The 13,763-nt window shown below is 50.5% G+C and overlaps 1 protein-coding gene across 1 annotated transcript in view; it reads right to left on the reverse strand.

The window, feature by feature from the left end:
• The window catches only part of zdhhc8b (zDHHC palmitoyltransferase 8b), a 49,216-nt gene that overhangs the window by 8,040 nt on the left and 27,413 nt on the right, over nt 1–13,763 (reverse strand). The window contains exons 2-5 of the mRNA XM_076048263.1: nt 3,603–3,724; nt 1,038–1,195; nt 565–737; nt 350–452 (exon numbers count right to left, since the gene is read on the reverse strand). Of these exons, the coding sequence (XP_075904378.1) occupies nt 350–452; nt 565–737; nt 1,038–1,195; nt 3,603–3,724 (556 nt within the window). The remainder of the gene's footprint in view (nt 1–349; nt 453–564; nt 738–1,037; nt 1,196–3,602; nt 3,725–13,763) is intronic.

A 13,763-nucleotide genomic window follows, 5' to 3' on the forward strand; every position in this document is an offset into this window, starting at 1 on the left:
CATGCACGCACGCATGCACGCACAAAAACTCCCACCCACACACACACACACAGACACACACAGATGCCCAAAGCTTGAATACAAATCACAGCAAAAGATTATTTGCCGATGTTTGCTGCTCTGATTTCCATGCATTTATTATTTCCAATGAAGGCGGCGCCCCCTGGATGTCTGGACTGCACGACGCCTCAGACATTTTAAAACAGACAGAGTTGCTCTAAAACATTCAGGAACTGATGGTGAAAAATGTGGCCCCTGGAGCCTGGAACAGGCAGAGACGCTTGCAGATGTTTACGTCCGTCAGTGCTAATTCGAGGTGCCAACAGGAAAACAGCATCGGCGCCCCCACCTGTTCGTTGGTGGTTCGACCTCGAGCCACCAGCACCATGTGGAACCCCGTCAGTCCCATGACCGGGATGAAGAAAAGCCCCGCGACACACATCACCACCAGTCTGGATGCCAAAGGTCAGGCTTGACAACAAGTGAGTGCAAAACTGACTTACACACAGAAATAACAAGAGCGTCTATCAGCCGCTAATGCACCGGTGGCAGGTGGAAGGATACGTGACGGTGGTGTGCAGCGCTCCCAGCCTCTCTCGGTTGTGCAGGACAAAGATGAGGCCGAAGGAGAACACTCCCACCATGTGGACGCTCAGCGACAGCAGGAAGAGGAAGAAGTAGCGGTAGTTCCGCCGCCCGATGCAGTTGTTCACCCAGGGGCAGTGGTGGTCAAAGTCCTGAGTGGGGGAGCAGGCAGAGGGACACTGTCTTTACACACAATGCATATATATGTGGATATATATATACATATATATATATATATATAAATATATATATATATGTAGTATTACTATAGTCTATAATACAACAAGAGATTTAGCACCAGTCAGTTAGCATCATGCTAAAAGCTGCGGGACAACACCATCATTTTGTTGACAAACAGCTCAAACTGAGGCCATGTATCAACTAAACATTTGCTCTAATTCCTCAAACAAACAACACACACACACTCGCGCGCACACACAGAGCACACGCACCTCCACGCAGTTGTCGCAGACGCTGCAGTGCGAGCAGCGCGGCGGCCGGTAGAAGTGACAGGTGGCGCACCACTTCATCCGGACCTGGATGCCCTTGATCTCCACGTTCTTGTAGAGCGGCGCGCGGAAGTCGTCGTCCTTGTCCTCGTCCTCGTCGGCTGGCGGGAGGAGACGGCGGGTAGATTAAAATCAGAGAAAAAAAAAACAACACAAACGCAGCCGCAGGCGGTTCACACACGGGACAACAGCGCTGTGTGTTGACTCATTTCCATTACGGCGTGGCCACCTTCTCACCTCGCGCCTCTTAATGTCACCGGCTCGTTAGGCGGCACTTGACCCGCGTGCGGCGGCAGCAGCAGCGACGGCAGCAGCGGCAGCAGCAGCGGCAGCAGCAGCAGCGGCAGCGGCGGCTCTTAAACCGTCGCCATGAATTTTTCACACTCTGCGCTGTAATTAAAGCTGCGGCCTCGGCACAGTTTGGCTTCCCGCTGCCTTTTAACCTCCACATAAACTGAGGAGCCACGCACGCTCAGCCTCCCGCTGGCACTCCGTCAAACCATTTATGGCAATTAACTGGTTCCACTTCACTCCCACTGAGGCCTTTTCTTTTCTTCTCTTTTTTTTTTGTTTTTGCTAAAAAGATGGATTAAAATATATAAAAAAGTCCGTTTAACAAAAGGCACAGAGGCGCAGTGTGCAGGGAGCTCCGGCATGACTGATCATTTCACAGTTTATGGATAAATGCGGCAAACGCGCTACCTGCTCCTCTTCCACTAATTGCTGCCTGGAACTTGTGCCGCTCGGCGGCGATTACATTGATCCGAAACACAGAGAGCGACGGAGGTTTACGAGTCGGAGCGGCAAAAAGAGGAAGAAAAAAAAAAAAAAATAACAGCTTCACGAGCGCCGAGCGCTCTGTTATTACGGCCGGCACAATCCCTTCAAATAGATTTTAAAAGGCCAAACCGCTGGTCCGGAGGCAGCACAGCGGCTCCTCCGCCAGGAAACCTCCTTCCTGCGGACGCCCGCATCCAAGACAACGCAGTGATCCGTTTTTACACACTCGAGCGTTTCGTTTTTCTTCAGTCTTTCACTTCTTTTCTCTAACGAACGCTGCTTCGCACGAGCATTCAGCTGCTTCGTCTCCTCTAAAGTGAAAAGCATGAGCGAAAAAAAAACTTAATCACATCCAGGGCTTAGATTCCCAGCAGCAAAACTGATGAGGGCAGAGCCAACACCTGTCTGCAGGTGTGCTCAGCTCCCTTTGTGACATCACAGAGGCTACCAGAAGCGAAGTGAAGCGAGGGAAAAAAAACTACTGAACGTGACTGTTTTTCAAGGACAGAGACGCAGATGATTTACTGAATGCACCTTTAACCAGCGCAAGGTCGATGAACTGCGTCTCCATAAAAGTTAATTAGCTGTCAGTCACCCCATAAAAATAATAATGACTCATCATCATTCCAGTCTGTGAGTGTTTCTGGTGAGAAAGCAGGAGGAAGCAGGAGGAAGCAGGAGGAAGTAGGAGGAAGCAGGAGGAAGAAGGAGGAAGCAGCAGGAAGCAGGAGGAAGCAAGAGGAAGCAGGAGGAAGCAGGAGGAAGCAAGAGGAAGCAGGAGGAAGCAGGAGGAACCAGGAGGAAGCAGGAGGAAGCAGGAGGAAGCAGGAGGAAGCAGCAGGAAGCAGGAGGAAGCAAGAGGAAGCAGGAGGAAGCAGGAGGAAGCAAGAGGAAGCAGGAGGAACCAGGAGGAAGCAGGAGGAAGCAGGAGGAAGCAGGAGGAAGCAAGAGGAACCAGGAGGAACCAGGAGGAACCAGGAGGAAGCAGGAGGAAGCAGGAGGAAGCAAGAGGAAGCAGGAGGAACCAGGAGGAACCAGGAGGAAGCAGGAGGAAGCAAGAGGAAGCAGGAGGAACCAGGAGGAACCAGGAGGAAGGTGCTCCAGAGATCCACCTGCCTGGGAAACTAATGATGTCACTTCAAACCAGAGTCAGATTTGCCAAAAAAAAAAAAAAAAATCCCCTCCCTCGAAGTGAGAGAAGCTCTCCCATCCCTGGATGACCTCACAGGGAGGATGGTGAACACATCAGTGACACAATTGGAAAAAACCCTCCGTCAGCGCCAAACCCTCTCATTCTTTTCTTTTTCTCTATTTTTTCTTGATGATGTTCCGAGCAGATGTGAGTCGACGGCTCAGCCACATCCCTCTTTTATCTTATTTCATTGTTTCACACAAGTCAAAACTAAACCGGCTTGCGCTTCACGTCAATTCCCAATGCAAGACTGTGACAGCCAGCAGGGCGGCGGTAGAGAGCAGGACAAACCAGCAGTCTACCAAAAAAAATCTTCACACCAGCATCCATGTGGACGTGTGGTCCAACCACAGATGCTGGATGGTGGTTGGGGAAGGAGGTCAGATGCTCAACACGCCAAAGTTTGAGCAAAGCCTTCCACGTGTTTTGTGAAGAAGCTCCAACAGGCCAAAGGTGGAGAATGGAGAGACGCCTGCGAGGGGCTGGGACTGCGGAGGACGAGGAAACTACGTCAGAGACAGTGAAGGCGGACCGACCTCGGGGGTAAACTCCAGGGTCCATGAAGGTGGCCAGGCTGAAGTTGGCCAAGACGAAGAGGAAGACCAGGCCATTGTAGAGAGGCACAGCGGGGGAGATGACCTTCGTCAACCAGGGGCACCTGCAGAAACACAGAGGCAGAGGGAGAGGTTCACTTCAGGGTCGTCATCCTACATCAGGCGTGGACAAACTACGGCCCGGGGGCCATATGTGGCCCGTTAAGCTTTTTATTCCGGCCTGCCGAACTTGAAGAAGTTAAAATAAAAAAAAGTCATGAAATAGTTTTACTTCATCCATTTATCAGCGTTTTCAGAGTCATTTCAATAAAGAGCTAAATACCGTGGGGGCTTCAAAGACACTGATTTGTTGTAACTTTGCTTTGGTTCATTTTCAATGTGAAGGTTGTAAAATTACATGATATGTTTTGCACACATCCCATTGTGACCCACCAGTCAGTTGGCCCACCCCTGTCATGCATACACAGACCAATCAACACAATCAATTTTTTTGTGGACACTGTCATTAGAGATTTGCTTTCTTCACAAAAAGAAAACAGAACCCAACAGCAAACAAACGTCCATAGATTTTTAAAAAAATCCACCATGGAACTTCTTTGCCGTCAGAATCGACCTCCTCCGCCGCCCGCTCGCCATCGTTCTTTAGCGCCACAATTTCCCAGCTGCTTCGGCTCCCCTGCAGGAAAATGTCTGGGTCATGGTGGTCTGCGCTCCACCATGGACACGAAGGTTCCGTCTCCATGGCGACCAGAGAGGCTGGCGACGCCACCGCAATTTCTTTTTTTTTAAAAAAAAAGCCCCCCGGTGGACGCAGAGTGGAGCTGCACTTTTTGTTTTTTATACGTTAGCAAAGTCTCACGGCGGCGAGAGGAAGAAAGGAAGAGCGGCGCTCTCGCACTTTGGGTTCCCAGACCTCCGATTCTTCCCGCCAGGCTAAACACCCGACGGCGTCTAGCTCGTCTCCAACTTCAAACGGCTGCCGTCCGTGCGTCCGTCCGTCCGCCCTCGCTACCTGTGGCCCCGCCGGGATCGTCTCTAATCCCAACCAACCTCTCCACTCGGGCCAAGTCCTCTTTTGCTTTGTTAAATTATTCAGACTGAGAGAATGGAGAGGCGCCATGGGGGGAGCGGGCGAGAGGGAGGGAGGGGGACGGGGGTGTAACTACTCGTAACCGGTCTGCACCGGTCTGTGAAGGCCAGCGTTGGGCTCCAGCCGTTCCTCCGCGTTGCAAGAGTGGAGGCCAACCGACGGACCGACCGACATCCCACAGACTCAGCGGTCCAGATACAGGTTTTTCCCCAACGGTGTTTTCTAGTTACTAAAACGCTTTGCTCAAAATGTACATCTGGGTTTTAGCCAATCATTAATCCACACGGTGAAAGAAATAATCACAGAAACACTTGATTGGAAAGTATCGATATATCCTGGTGATATCATCGGTATCTGCGATACTGGCCATGTGTTTACTAGGTGTCGGGGTCGATAGCAACTCTGGCCAATGATTCCAATAATTACTTCTAATAATTCTGGCAATATCAGGGTCATTATTGTTGCAATCATCCTGCTCATAATCTTGGATGAGACAATCTGACGCTCAAAGCTTCGCCACCTTACGACATGCCGATTCTCTGGCCCGCCGCGGTCTTTCCTGTGTTCTTTTCCTACACTTGAGGCGGAGAGAGTTTCAGCTGACAGGAAGCGTCTGTAGGAAGCCTGGAGCAGGCAGCGTGGGAAGGAAAATGTGACTCGGATAGAAAGAGAAGCGAGGCCGCAGACACTGGTTAATTGTGCGGGAGCAGAAAATAACCCGGCGGTGCTCATCGACCGTGGTCACCAGCTACTGGTGCTGCTTCTGCAACCAGGAGACGACAAACTGGGCTGAAACAACAAGAAGAAGGTTCCTGGCTTCCAGAACAGTTTGGACCCAGTTCATAATACCAGACTGCAGTCTGCTGCCAATAGCACCGTGGTGCTGATGGTAGAGGCCAAAACTCTAAGAGTCCAGATGGGCACCAGCGAAGAAGAAAGGCCTCTGCTGGGAGCTGGGGAGGTAACACAGCTGCACCGTCTGGGGAAGAACAGCAGCTCACAGCTTCTGGTTGGCCTAATATGGCAGTAATCCTGATTTGATACAGAGGATGTAAACAGTTCATTCTGAATTTGGCCTGTTTTTCCTGGATTGAACGTTTTCTTTTCCTCTTGGCCGAGGTAGAAGTAGGTTAATGTGGTGGCCTCACGCAGACCAACGTTTTCTGCTGGTCTTTCATTTTATGAGGGCCACTCATGAGTTTGTATCTCTCTGACTTGCCCGCGGTGGTTCTAAAATGACTCGGTTCTCGTGCACGAATCAGAAAACGGTTCGTTAGAAGAACATTTAGCCAGTTTTTCTTCAGCTCTGAAGCAGAAGGAGGCAAATCCAACTGTCCAACTGAAATATTTACTGTGTGTGCATCTTGAAACGCGTCGACGGTGAAAAGAGAAACGACGTGACAGTCTCATTCAATCTGTTGGCCTAGAAGGAATGAAATTCTGAAAAGTAATAATATATCGCTATTATTGTTAGCAGATACAGCACGATGAGAACCAACAGTTTGATTGGCGTCCACGCCGGCTGGAAATCATCCCACCGACTCCGTGAGGCCCCTCGACCTGTTGCTGTTTCTCAAATCAACAGCGTCTCAACTGCCATGCAGAATAATGTAAAGGCTGTAGAGGCAACACGCCATGAATTATTCAACGTGCAACGACGACTTTGTTTTCCGGAGAGAGACACATTTGAAAAATCCAACCCTGAGGACAAAGAAATAATATCCCACAAAAACAGCAAAATCTCGGGGACAGACAGTCCGACTCTGAGCATCTCAGAGCTTCTGATAACCACCAGTACCAGCACCAATCACCAGCAGCACCAGTACCAGCAGCAGCAGCAGCAGCAGCAGCAGCAGCAGCAGCAGCAGCAGGGTCTCTGGCTGAGCATTACGATCAGCACTAAGACCCGTCAGCTCTGGAGTGATACCCAGCTGTCCAGAGCGGTGGGGATGGGAGGGGGATGTGGGGGAGAAATAGAAAAAGAAGCCTGGACACAAATCCTGTCTTTAAGACGGCGCTGATTGGCCATCACCCCCGCAGAGCAAACAGCCGTGAGTGTGTGTTGATTAAAGGGAATCTGGGGGCTGGAACACTTTGAAGCAAAGCCTCTGATGATCAAGCAGCGACATAAAGAGGGGAGCAGGAGAGGGAATAACACTCGACGGACCTTTAGAAAGTAATTACGTGCTTGACGAAGGACTTAAAGCCATTTAGGTTGGACGAGCGGTGCCTCGCCTATAATCAATCCTGTCTGGCGGCCCCCCGAAGTGAAACATCTCGGCTCGCTGGAAGCTGATTGGCCGCAGGAACCAGTAGCGTCCTGTCCTGCTCTGGCAGCTAGTGGCTACAGGGGGGCTTTGATAGCGCCCTCTTCTGGTCTGGAGGGCGGAGTCTGAGGCTGAGACTTTGATGGTGGTGGGTGTGAACTTCACAATGTCCGGAGTTCCTTCACCTTCCAGGAAGTCAGTTTTTCAGCCTCATTCCCCCCCCCCCCCCCAGCACTACAACCCTGATTTTCCTTCCTGCATCCGTCTCCATCCATCCATGCATCCATCCATGCATCCATCCATCCATCCATCCATGCTTGCCCCAGCTGACAAGCCACGCCACCAATTCCACTCGCTTCCTCGAGAGCAGCTGCCGTGTGACGCAAACACACACACACTCATGAACACGGAAAAAAACCCCAGGCGTAGCATGAAAACACACGGAGCATTTTAACATGCAGAACACACACACTGCTGCACATTGCAGCAGCAGCAGCAGCAGCAGCAGCAGCAGTGTTATGGTGCCTGCGGCTGCTGCAGCTGCTGAAGACCTGCGCTGATGTTTGCCGGCGGCCTGCAGCTCGGCCGCCCCGGGCAGGTCGGAGCGGGATATACTGAAAAACAAACCCAGGCCTCGTTTCAACCGTCACATCTCGATTTATTTCTGTTGGCTTGTGTCAAATTATTTCACGTGCACAGCAGGTCTCCGAAAAAACAGTTCAACAATTCTAAGTGATTATTTGTCATCCTCAGCGGCTTCCTGCATTCTCAAAAGAAGAGGTTTGTCTTAACCTGCATCTTGATGCCGATGATGATGATGAAGTCACAGAAACCAGATACTTTTTTCCACATATAATTTTTTTTTTTATAATTTTTTTTTTTAAACTCATCTGCTGGCAGTGAGGAGGCGGAGGCCCCTCCTCGCCAGCGGATTTTAGGATTTTGGAGCGTGCAGCTGCAGGGGCCACTCCATCCCCCGGCTCCATTTCAGCCCGGCAGCTCGGTGCAATTTGCATTTTCATAACTGAGTAAAAGGGTCCGTTTGAAATCAAAATAACACACTCCCCCTCAGCCCTCCGTAAAAGCTGCACTATCGTCATTTGCATATCCATAACACCGTTATTTAGATGGAGAGCAGGAGGGAGAGGAGGCCAAAAATAAATAGTAAACATATTTAAAAAACACCCCATCGGCCCCATTAATGTAGCCTGAACCGACTTAGCACGGCCAGTTATATCCCACTTTAAATAAGCCAAGTGAGCAGCGACGCTTTTACAACACGGATGAATTAATCCGGTTTAAACATTTTCATTCCAAAGTTTCAGCAGCTGCAACTCAACACACGCAGACCTCCAGGGAATCGCTGGAAGCCTTAAATACACTTTTTTTGGGTGGTGTTGGTAGGGGTGTGGGGTGTTCGAGGCTGCAATGTGAGGCGAAATTTATGATTTTTCTTTATTTGTTTTAAATCATACTTTTATTTTCTCGCCCCCAAAATTCCCAGAAGGCTTCGCTCGATCTGCGGTGAGTGTCGTCTTGCAGCAGATGTCACATCTTCGAAACACATCTTTCACTGGGCCATTCAAATAAACATACAGGACTGAATGCATTAGTGTGTGTGTGTGTGTGTGTGTGTGTGTGTGTGTGTGCCCAGTTTCAGCTGCGGCACTTCTCTCTTCATCTGCCTACTCACTTTCTGCACAGCATTAAATAAAATAGACACACACTCACACTCTCACACTCACACTCTCTCTCTCTCACACACACAAACACACACACACACATACACACACACACACACACACACACACACACACACAGAGGCTCACAAATCTAATGTATTTACCCCGTGGGGAAATTGACAAAGGTGCCAAATCTCTTTCACAACACACACAAAACGGCCTCGCAGACACACAAACACGCTCGTAATCCGAAAAGTCCGTCACTCACATTTCCTGCTGTCAAACAATTTGCAGCAACATGTTTTCCCCCAAAGTGGCACGACGCCAGTGTGTGTGCGGTGTGTCGTCTAATCTCCCCCCTAGGGGTGATTTGACACATGTGCCGCCCGCCTCTCAGGCTCCGCCCCTCCCCCGTGGGAAACTGGAAACCAGCAGCGACGGGTCACTGGGGATAAATGAGGCACAAAATAAATCATATTTTCAACACTGTGTTGCTCTATTTTGTAATTTTGTACGTGAGGACAAACCCTCTGAGTCCCCGTGGCCCTCACGCCACCTCAGTGCGGCGAGCGTCCATCCATGCAAATTAACTTTTTGTGTGAGTGCGAGAGAGCAACAATAAACTGCATCATCTGCATTATTCCTCATCGTGAAGGCAAATGACCCACTCACGTATGCGCACGTCAAGCATTGAGCACTCAGAGTTGTGTACAGTCTGGATGTTGAACGCACCCCCCCCCCCCCTAAAAATACACCGATAGTACTCGCTCTGCTCTCCGAGGCAACTGGCATCCTTCAGAATTCCACACTTGGCTCATGCTTGCTGTGTGTTGGTAGGACTGGGTGTTTTTCTCCTCATTGCTGGGGCAGTGAAGGGGCATCTGGTCATCTGGTCGAAGCAACAACAGCATCAGACCAATGACTGCAAATCCCCCCCGCAGCGAGCCAGCAAGAGGGCGAGCGGCAGGTAGAGGCTCAGCTTTTCTCAGAAGGAGAACGATAAGAGGGACTGGGGCTGAAACCTGAGGAGGCGCTCCGCAAATACAGCAGATGGTGCAGGCGCACACACACACACACACACACACACACACACACACACACACACACACACACACACACACACACACACACACTCAGTGGCAACACAGGCTACACACAGAGCGAGTAGGTAAAAACAAACAACGGTAATTTGATTCATTGGCCAAAACACTCGGAGCTTTTAATGAATTACACAGGAAATCGGCCTTTTCGAGTCCTCCACTCACCTCCCCAACCACCACCACCACCTCCCCCTCCTCTACCTCCACCACCGTTCTGCTCTCTCCATTACATTAATTTTCTGCAGGAGGCCTCCGTCCACGGAGCCGTCACACAGGAAGTCACGGTCTGGCTGCCGCTGGACAGACTCATCCAAACAGGCGGCAGAAATCCAAAACCTGCCAGGCAGCCAGTCTGCAGACACGCCGAGAAGATCTTCAGCAATATTTGTTTTTTATTTTCATTTGAGAAATGAAACAGACTGACAGAGGGTAGAAGTTTATATTTCTTTCCCCCACCCCTCGGATGAGTTAAAATCCGGCTGCACGGCGCCCAGGTTGCTTCTCCGCGGGCGGCGTCAGCAGATACTGGGAGATCAGACGCCTTTTGGTGCTATTTACAGCGCAACGCTCTGTCACTGTTTCCAAAAACGGCTGATTAAATGAGATGAAGAGAAGACGGAATCGTGTTTGCTGCCCAAGTGTTTCTTTTCCCGTCAGTAGCAGCACAATTCTGACTCTTCAACCAAGCGACCAAGCAGCACAATGGTGTGAGCGTGCTAGCGGGCTAGCTAATACCCCGTTAGCTGTGAGGGCATTGATGCTGTATTGTAGAATAGAATAGAATAGAGTAGAAATGCATAAGGCTAAACTCCTAAGTACAGACCTGTCAGCAATAACCAGGCGCTTGAGGAACAGAGCTTCATCCGTTTACGTTAATTTAATTTTGCATGGCATCAATTTGAAAAAAAGAGGTCAGGTCAAAGATTAAAGTATAAGATGCAGATACTATTAGCCCTCAGATCACACGTTGTAGTGTGTCACACACACACACACACACACACACACACACACACACACACACACACACACGTGCCATAAGCGTGCTCCACTCTGAGCTTTGGACACAGGCTTTGTCAGACACAGTTTCCAGGCTTAGCGGCTGCTGGCTTCGCAGTGCTTTGGCCTCCTGCTCACCTCGCACGGATTTGGAAGGTGGAACAAGTCAATATTTGACTCCGTCGGCCTCGGACCGGACGGCAACATTGCGGGGCCTTGCGGGACACGGACGGGATATGAAATTGTTAATCCGCCGGTTGCGCCTGGACATTCACCCCTCCCTCCCACCGACAGATGTGGATGCAGATTGCAGCTAAAATGGATGTATATATTTAGCGGCTTGGCTAACGCCGGTGGAGGCGGAGCCAGTCGGGTCGCTGGGAGATAATAACAGAGAGAAATGTGCTTTGATTGTGTGACGATGATAAGAAACAGACCTAAAGTGCTGAGTCTTCATGCATCGACGGGACAGTAGAGAGGCAAAACCTTCGCACAATTATTTGAGCCAAAGCAGCCACTCAGTCAGTCAGCTAGTCATCCAGCTAGTCAGCCAGTCAGCCAGTCAGCCATCCAGTCAGTCAGTCAGTCAGCCAGCCAGCCAGTCAGTCAGCCATCCTTTCAGTCAGTCAGTCAGCCAGCCAGTCAGTCAGTCAGTCAGTCAGGCAGTCAGTCAGCCAGTCAGCCAGCTGTCAGTCAGCCAGTCAGTCATCCATCCATCCAGCCAGCCAGCCAGCCAGCCAGCCAGACAGTCAGTCAGCCAGCCAGCCAGTCAGTCAGTCAGTCAGCCAGCCAGTCAGTCAGCCAGTCAGTCAGCCAGCCAGCCAGTCACCTCCTGCAGGAAGTTGACAGTCCTGCTTTCTCTTTCTATCAGCGTGTAAAAATGATGTGCAAGCCATAGCGAGCAGCGACTCATCCTGCAGTTTTCGCAGCAGTTTTCTCCCAGCGTGATTCTGTTTGGGGAGGAGCTCCAGGACACCAACACACAAACAAAGCAGCCTGGATGATTCCAAAGGTCAGCTCTGATTTCTTTTCTTTTCATTCTTTCTTTCTTCTTATGCCCGCACAGCTGTGACGGACTGGCGGGAGGCTGATATTGTCCTTCACTTTCAACTCAAACCCTCCTCCTCCCCCTCCTCCTCCTTCACCTCCTTGCTTCCTCTCCATCACTGACGCAGATGCTTTGACTAAACCTCCTCCTCCTCCTCATCATCGTCGTCTTCCTCCTTGACCTCCTCCTGTTCCTCCTCCTCCACCACCCCCTCCACTCCTCATCCTCCGCCTCCTCCTCCTCCTCATCACTTATCACGAGGAGCTGACGCAGGTGCTTTGACTGAACCTCCTCCTCCTCTTCCTCTTCCAGCCTTCATCTTCTTCGACTTCCTCCGGTCGTCGGAACTAATCAGCGGCTCCTTTTCATCGCAGGAATTTTAATTGTATATTGTCCAGGATGTTTTTTTTCTTCTTTTTTGGCGAGGAGGGGAAGCGATGGAGAGATGAGGCTAGAAGGGTGGGGGGTGGGGGGTGGAGGGGGTGGAACCACGCTGAGCAAGCAGACTACACACCCGCGCAGGAGAGAAAAAGGCCCGAATGTTGTATTTGTGAGCCGCCGCTGTCGCTTCTTTACATTTTTTTCCTCCAGCGCTCACACGCAGACGTGTAGGCGAGAGAAACACACAAACCATTAGCACGGTGTGTATGTGCAGGAGTGCAGCTCTCCTTTTATTCTCCTTTTTAATCCGGCCTGCCGAACTCGACGATATGATGGGCATATCTTCAAGTTGTGCCCATCATATCTTCTTCAATAGTAAGTTATGACTGACTTACCACACTGATATCAATCGTAAGTAAGTCATAAAATAGCTGCATTTCATCCATTTTTCAGAGTTTTCAGAGTCATTTCAATAAAGAGCTGAACACTGAGGGGCTTAGAAGACACTGATTTGGTTGTAACTTTGCTTTGAAGCAAAAAGCAAAAGCACATTAAAGCAAAATGTTTTCTACATATCCTATAATGTATTTTCTCCTTCTGTGAGGCGGCTCACCAAAACACTCCATCCATCTGCTGCTGCTCCGGCCCCTCGGTCGTATTATACAACCCATTGTGGCCCCCACCAGTCAGAAAGTTTGCCCATCCCCGCTTAGTTTTAGCAGGAGGCTGCAAACAGAGAGCTAAAGGTTGGACTTCTCTTTGTCCTGCAGAGCTGCTTCACTGGAGTCTGGGGTTTAAAAAAAATCTGCAAAATGTGTCGAATATCGAACCTTTATTATAAAAAAAAAAAACTGTCTGCATGCACGCAGATCCACAAACACAGGCTGCAGTACGCATGCCAGGCCAGTAGTTGGCAGTGAGCTGTTACAGTAAACAGCTTCCCTGCACATCTACATCTGCTGTTGTTGTTTGCTTTATTTAAAGAAATAGACCAAAACAGTAACGGCAACCTCTAAGAGTTTGCCCACCTGAGGGTTTAATACGCCCCCCGCTGGGCTTTGGGAAGAAGACGTGACCGTCCACTGGTCCTTTCACGACCGTCCTCAAAGACGGGGCATAAAACCAGGGAGCGGCTGCGTCCTGGCTGGGCCGAGGGGCCGGACGGGTCGGCCTGCGCCCTCTATGCTGCCCCGTCAGCCAACAAAGAGTCTCATTGAGCCACGCAGCCGCCAGACAATGCTTCCTTTCTCCTCCCCCTCTGACGGCGGCGGTGCTGGTAAACTGGCCAGAGTCCCACCAGTGTTCCCCGGGAACCTCCGGGACAAAGAGTGGGAGGGTCCGTAAAGCGGGCCGACGCGACCCGACTCCAGCCTGACTGTGTGTAAGTGACAGGGCACATTGAAGCCAAACCAAAGCCGGTTGCATAATTGATATCACAGCCGTGCAACTGTTTTCGTTCTGTTTTTTTCCAGTGAGAGTCAATATGCTCTTTCATATCAAACGCTGACTGACACGGCGCTGCTCAGAGGGGGCGGGGCTTCGCTGGAAAACCTGCTGCCAGCAGACAATAGCAGCAGAT

The sequence above is a fragment of the Nelusetta ayraudi genome, unplaced genomic scaffold (assembly GCF_046127955.1).
Source record: "Nelusetta ayraudi isolate G7.1 ecotype Tasmania unplaced genomic scaffold, CSIRO-AGI_Nayr_v1 ptg000098l, whole genome shotgun sequence".
NCBI classification, from domain to species: Eukaryota; Metazoa; Chordata; class Actinopteri; order Tetraodontiformes; family Monacanthidae; genus Nelusetta; species Nelusetta ayraudi.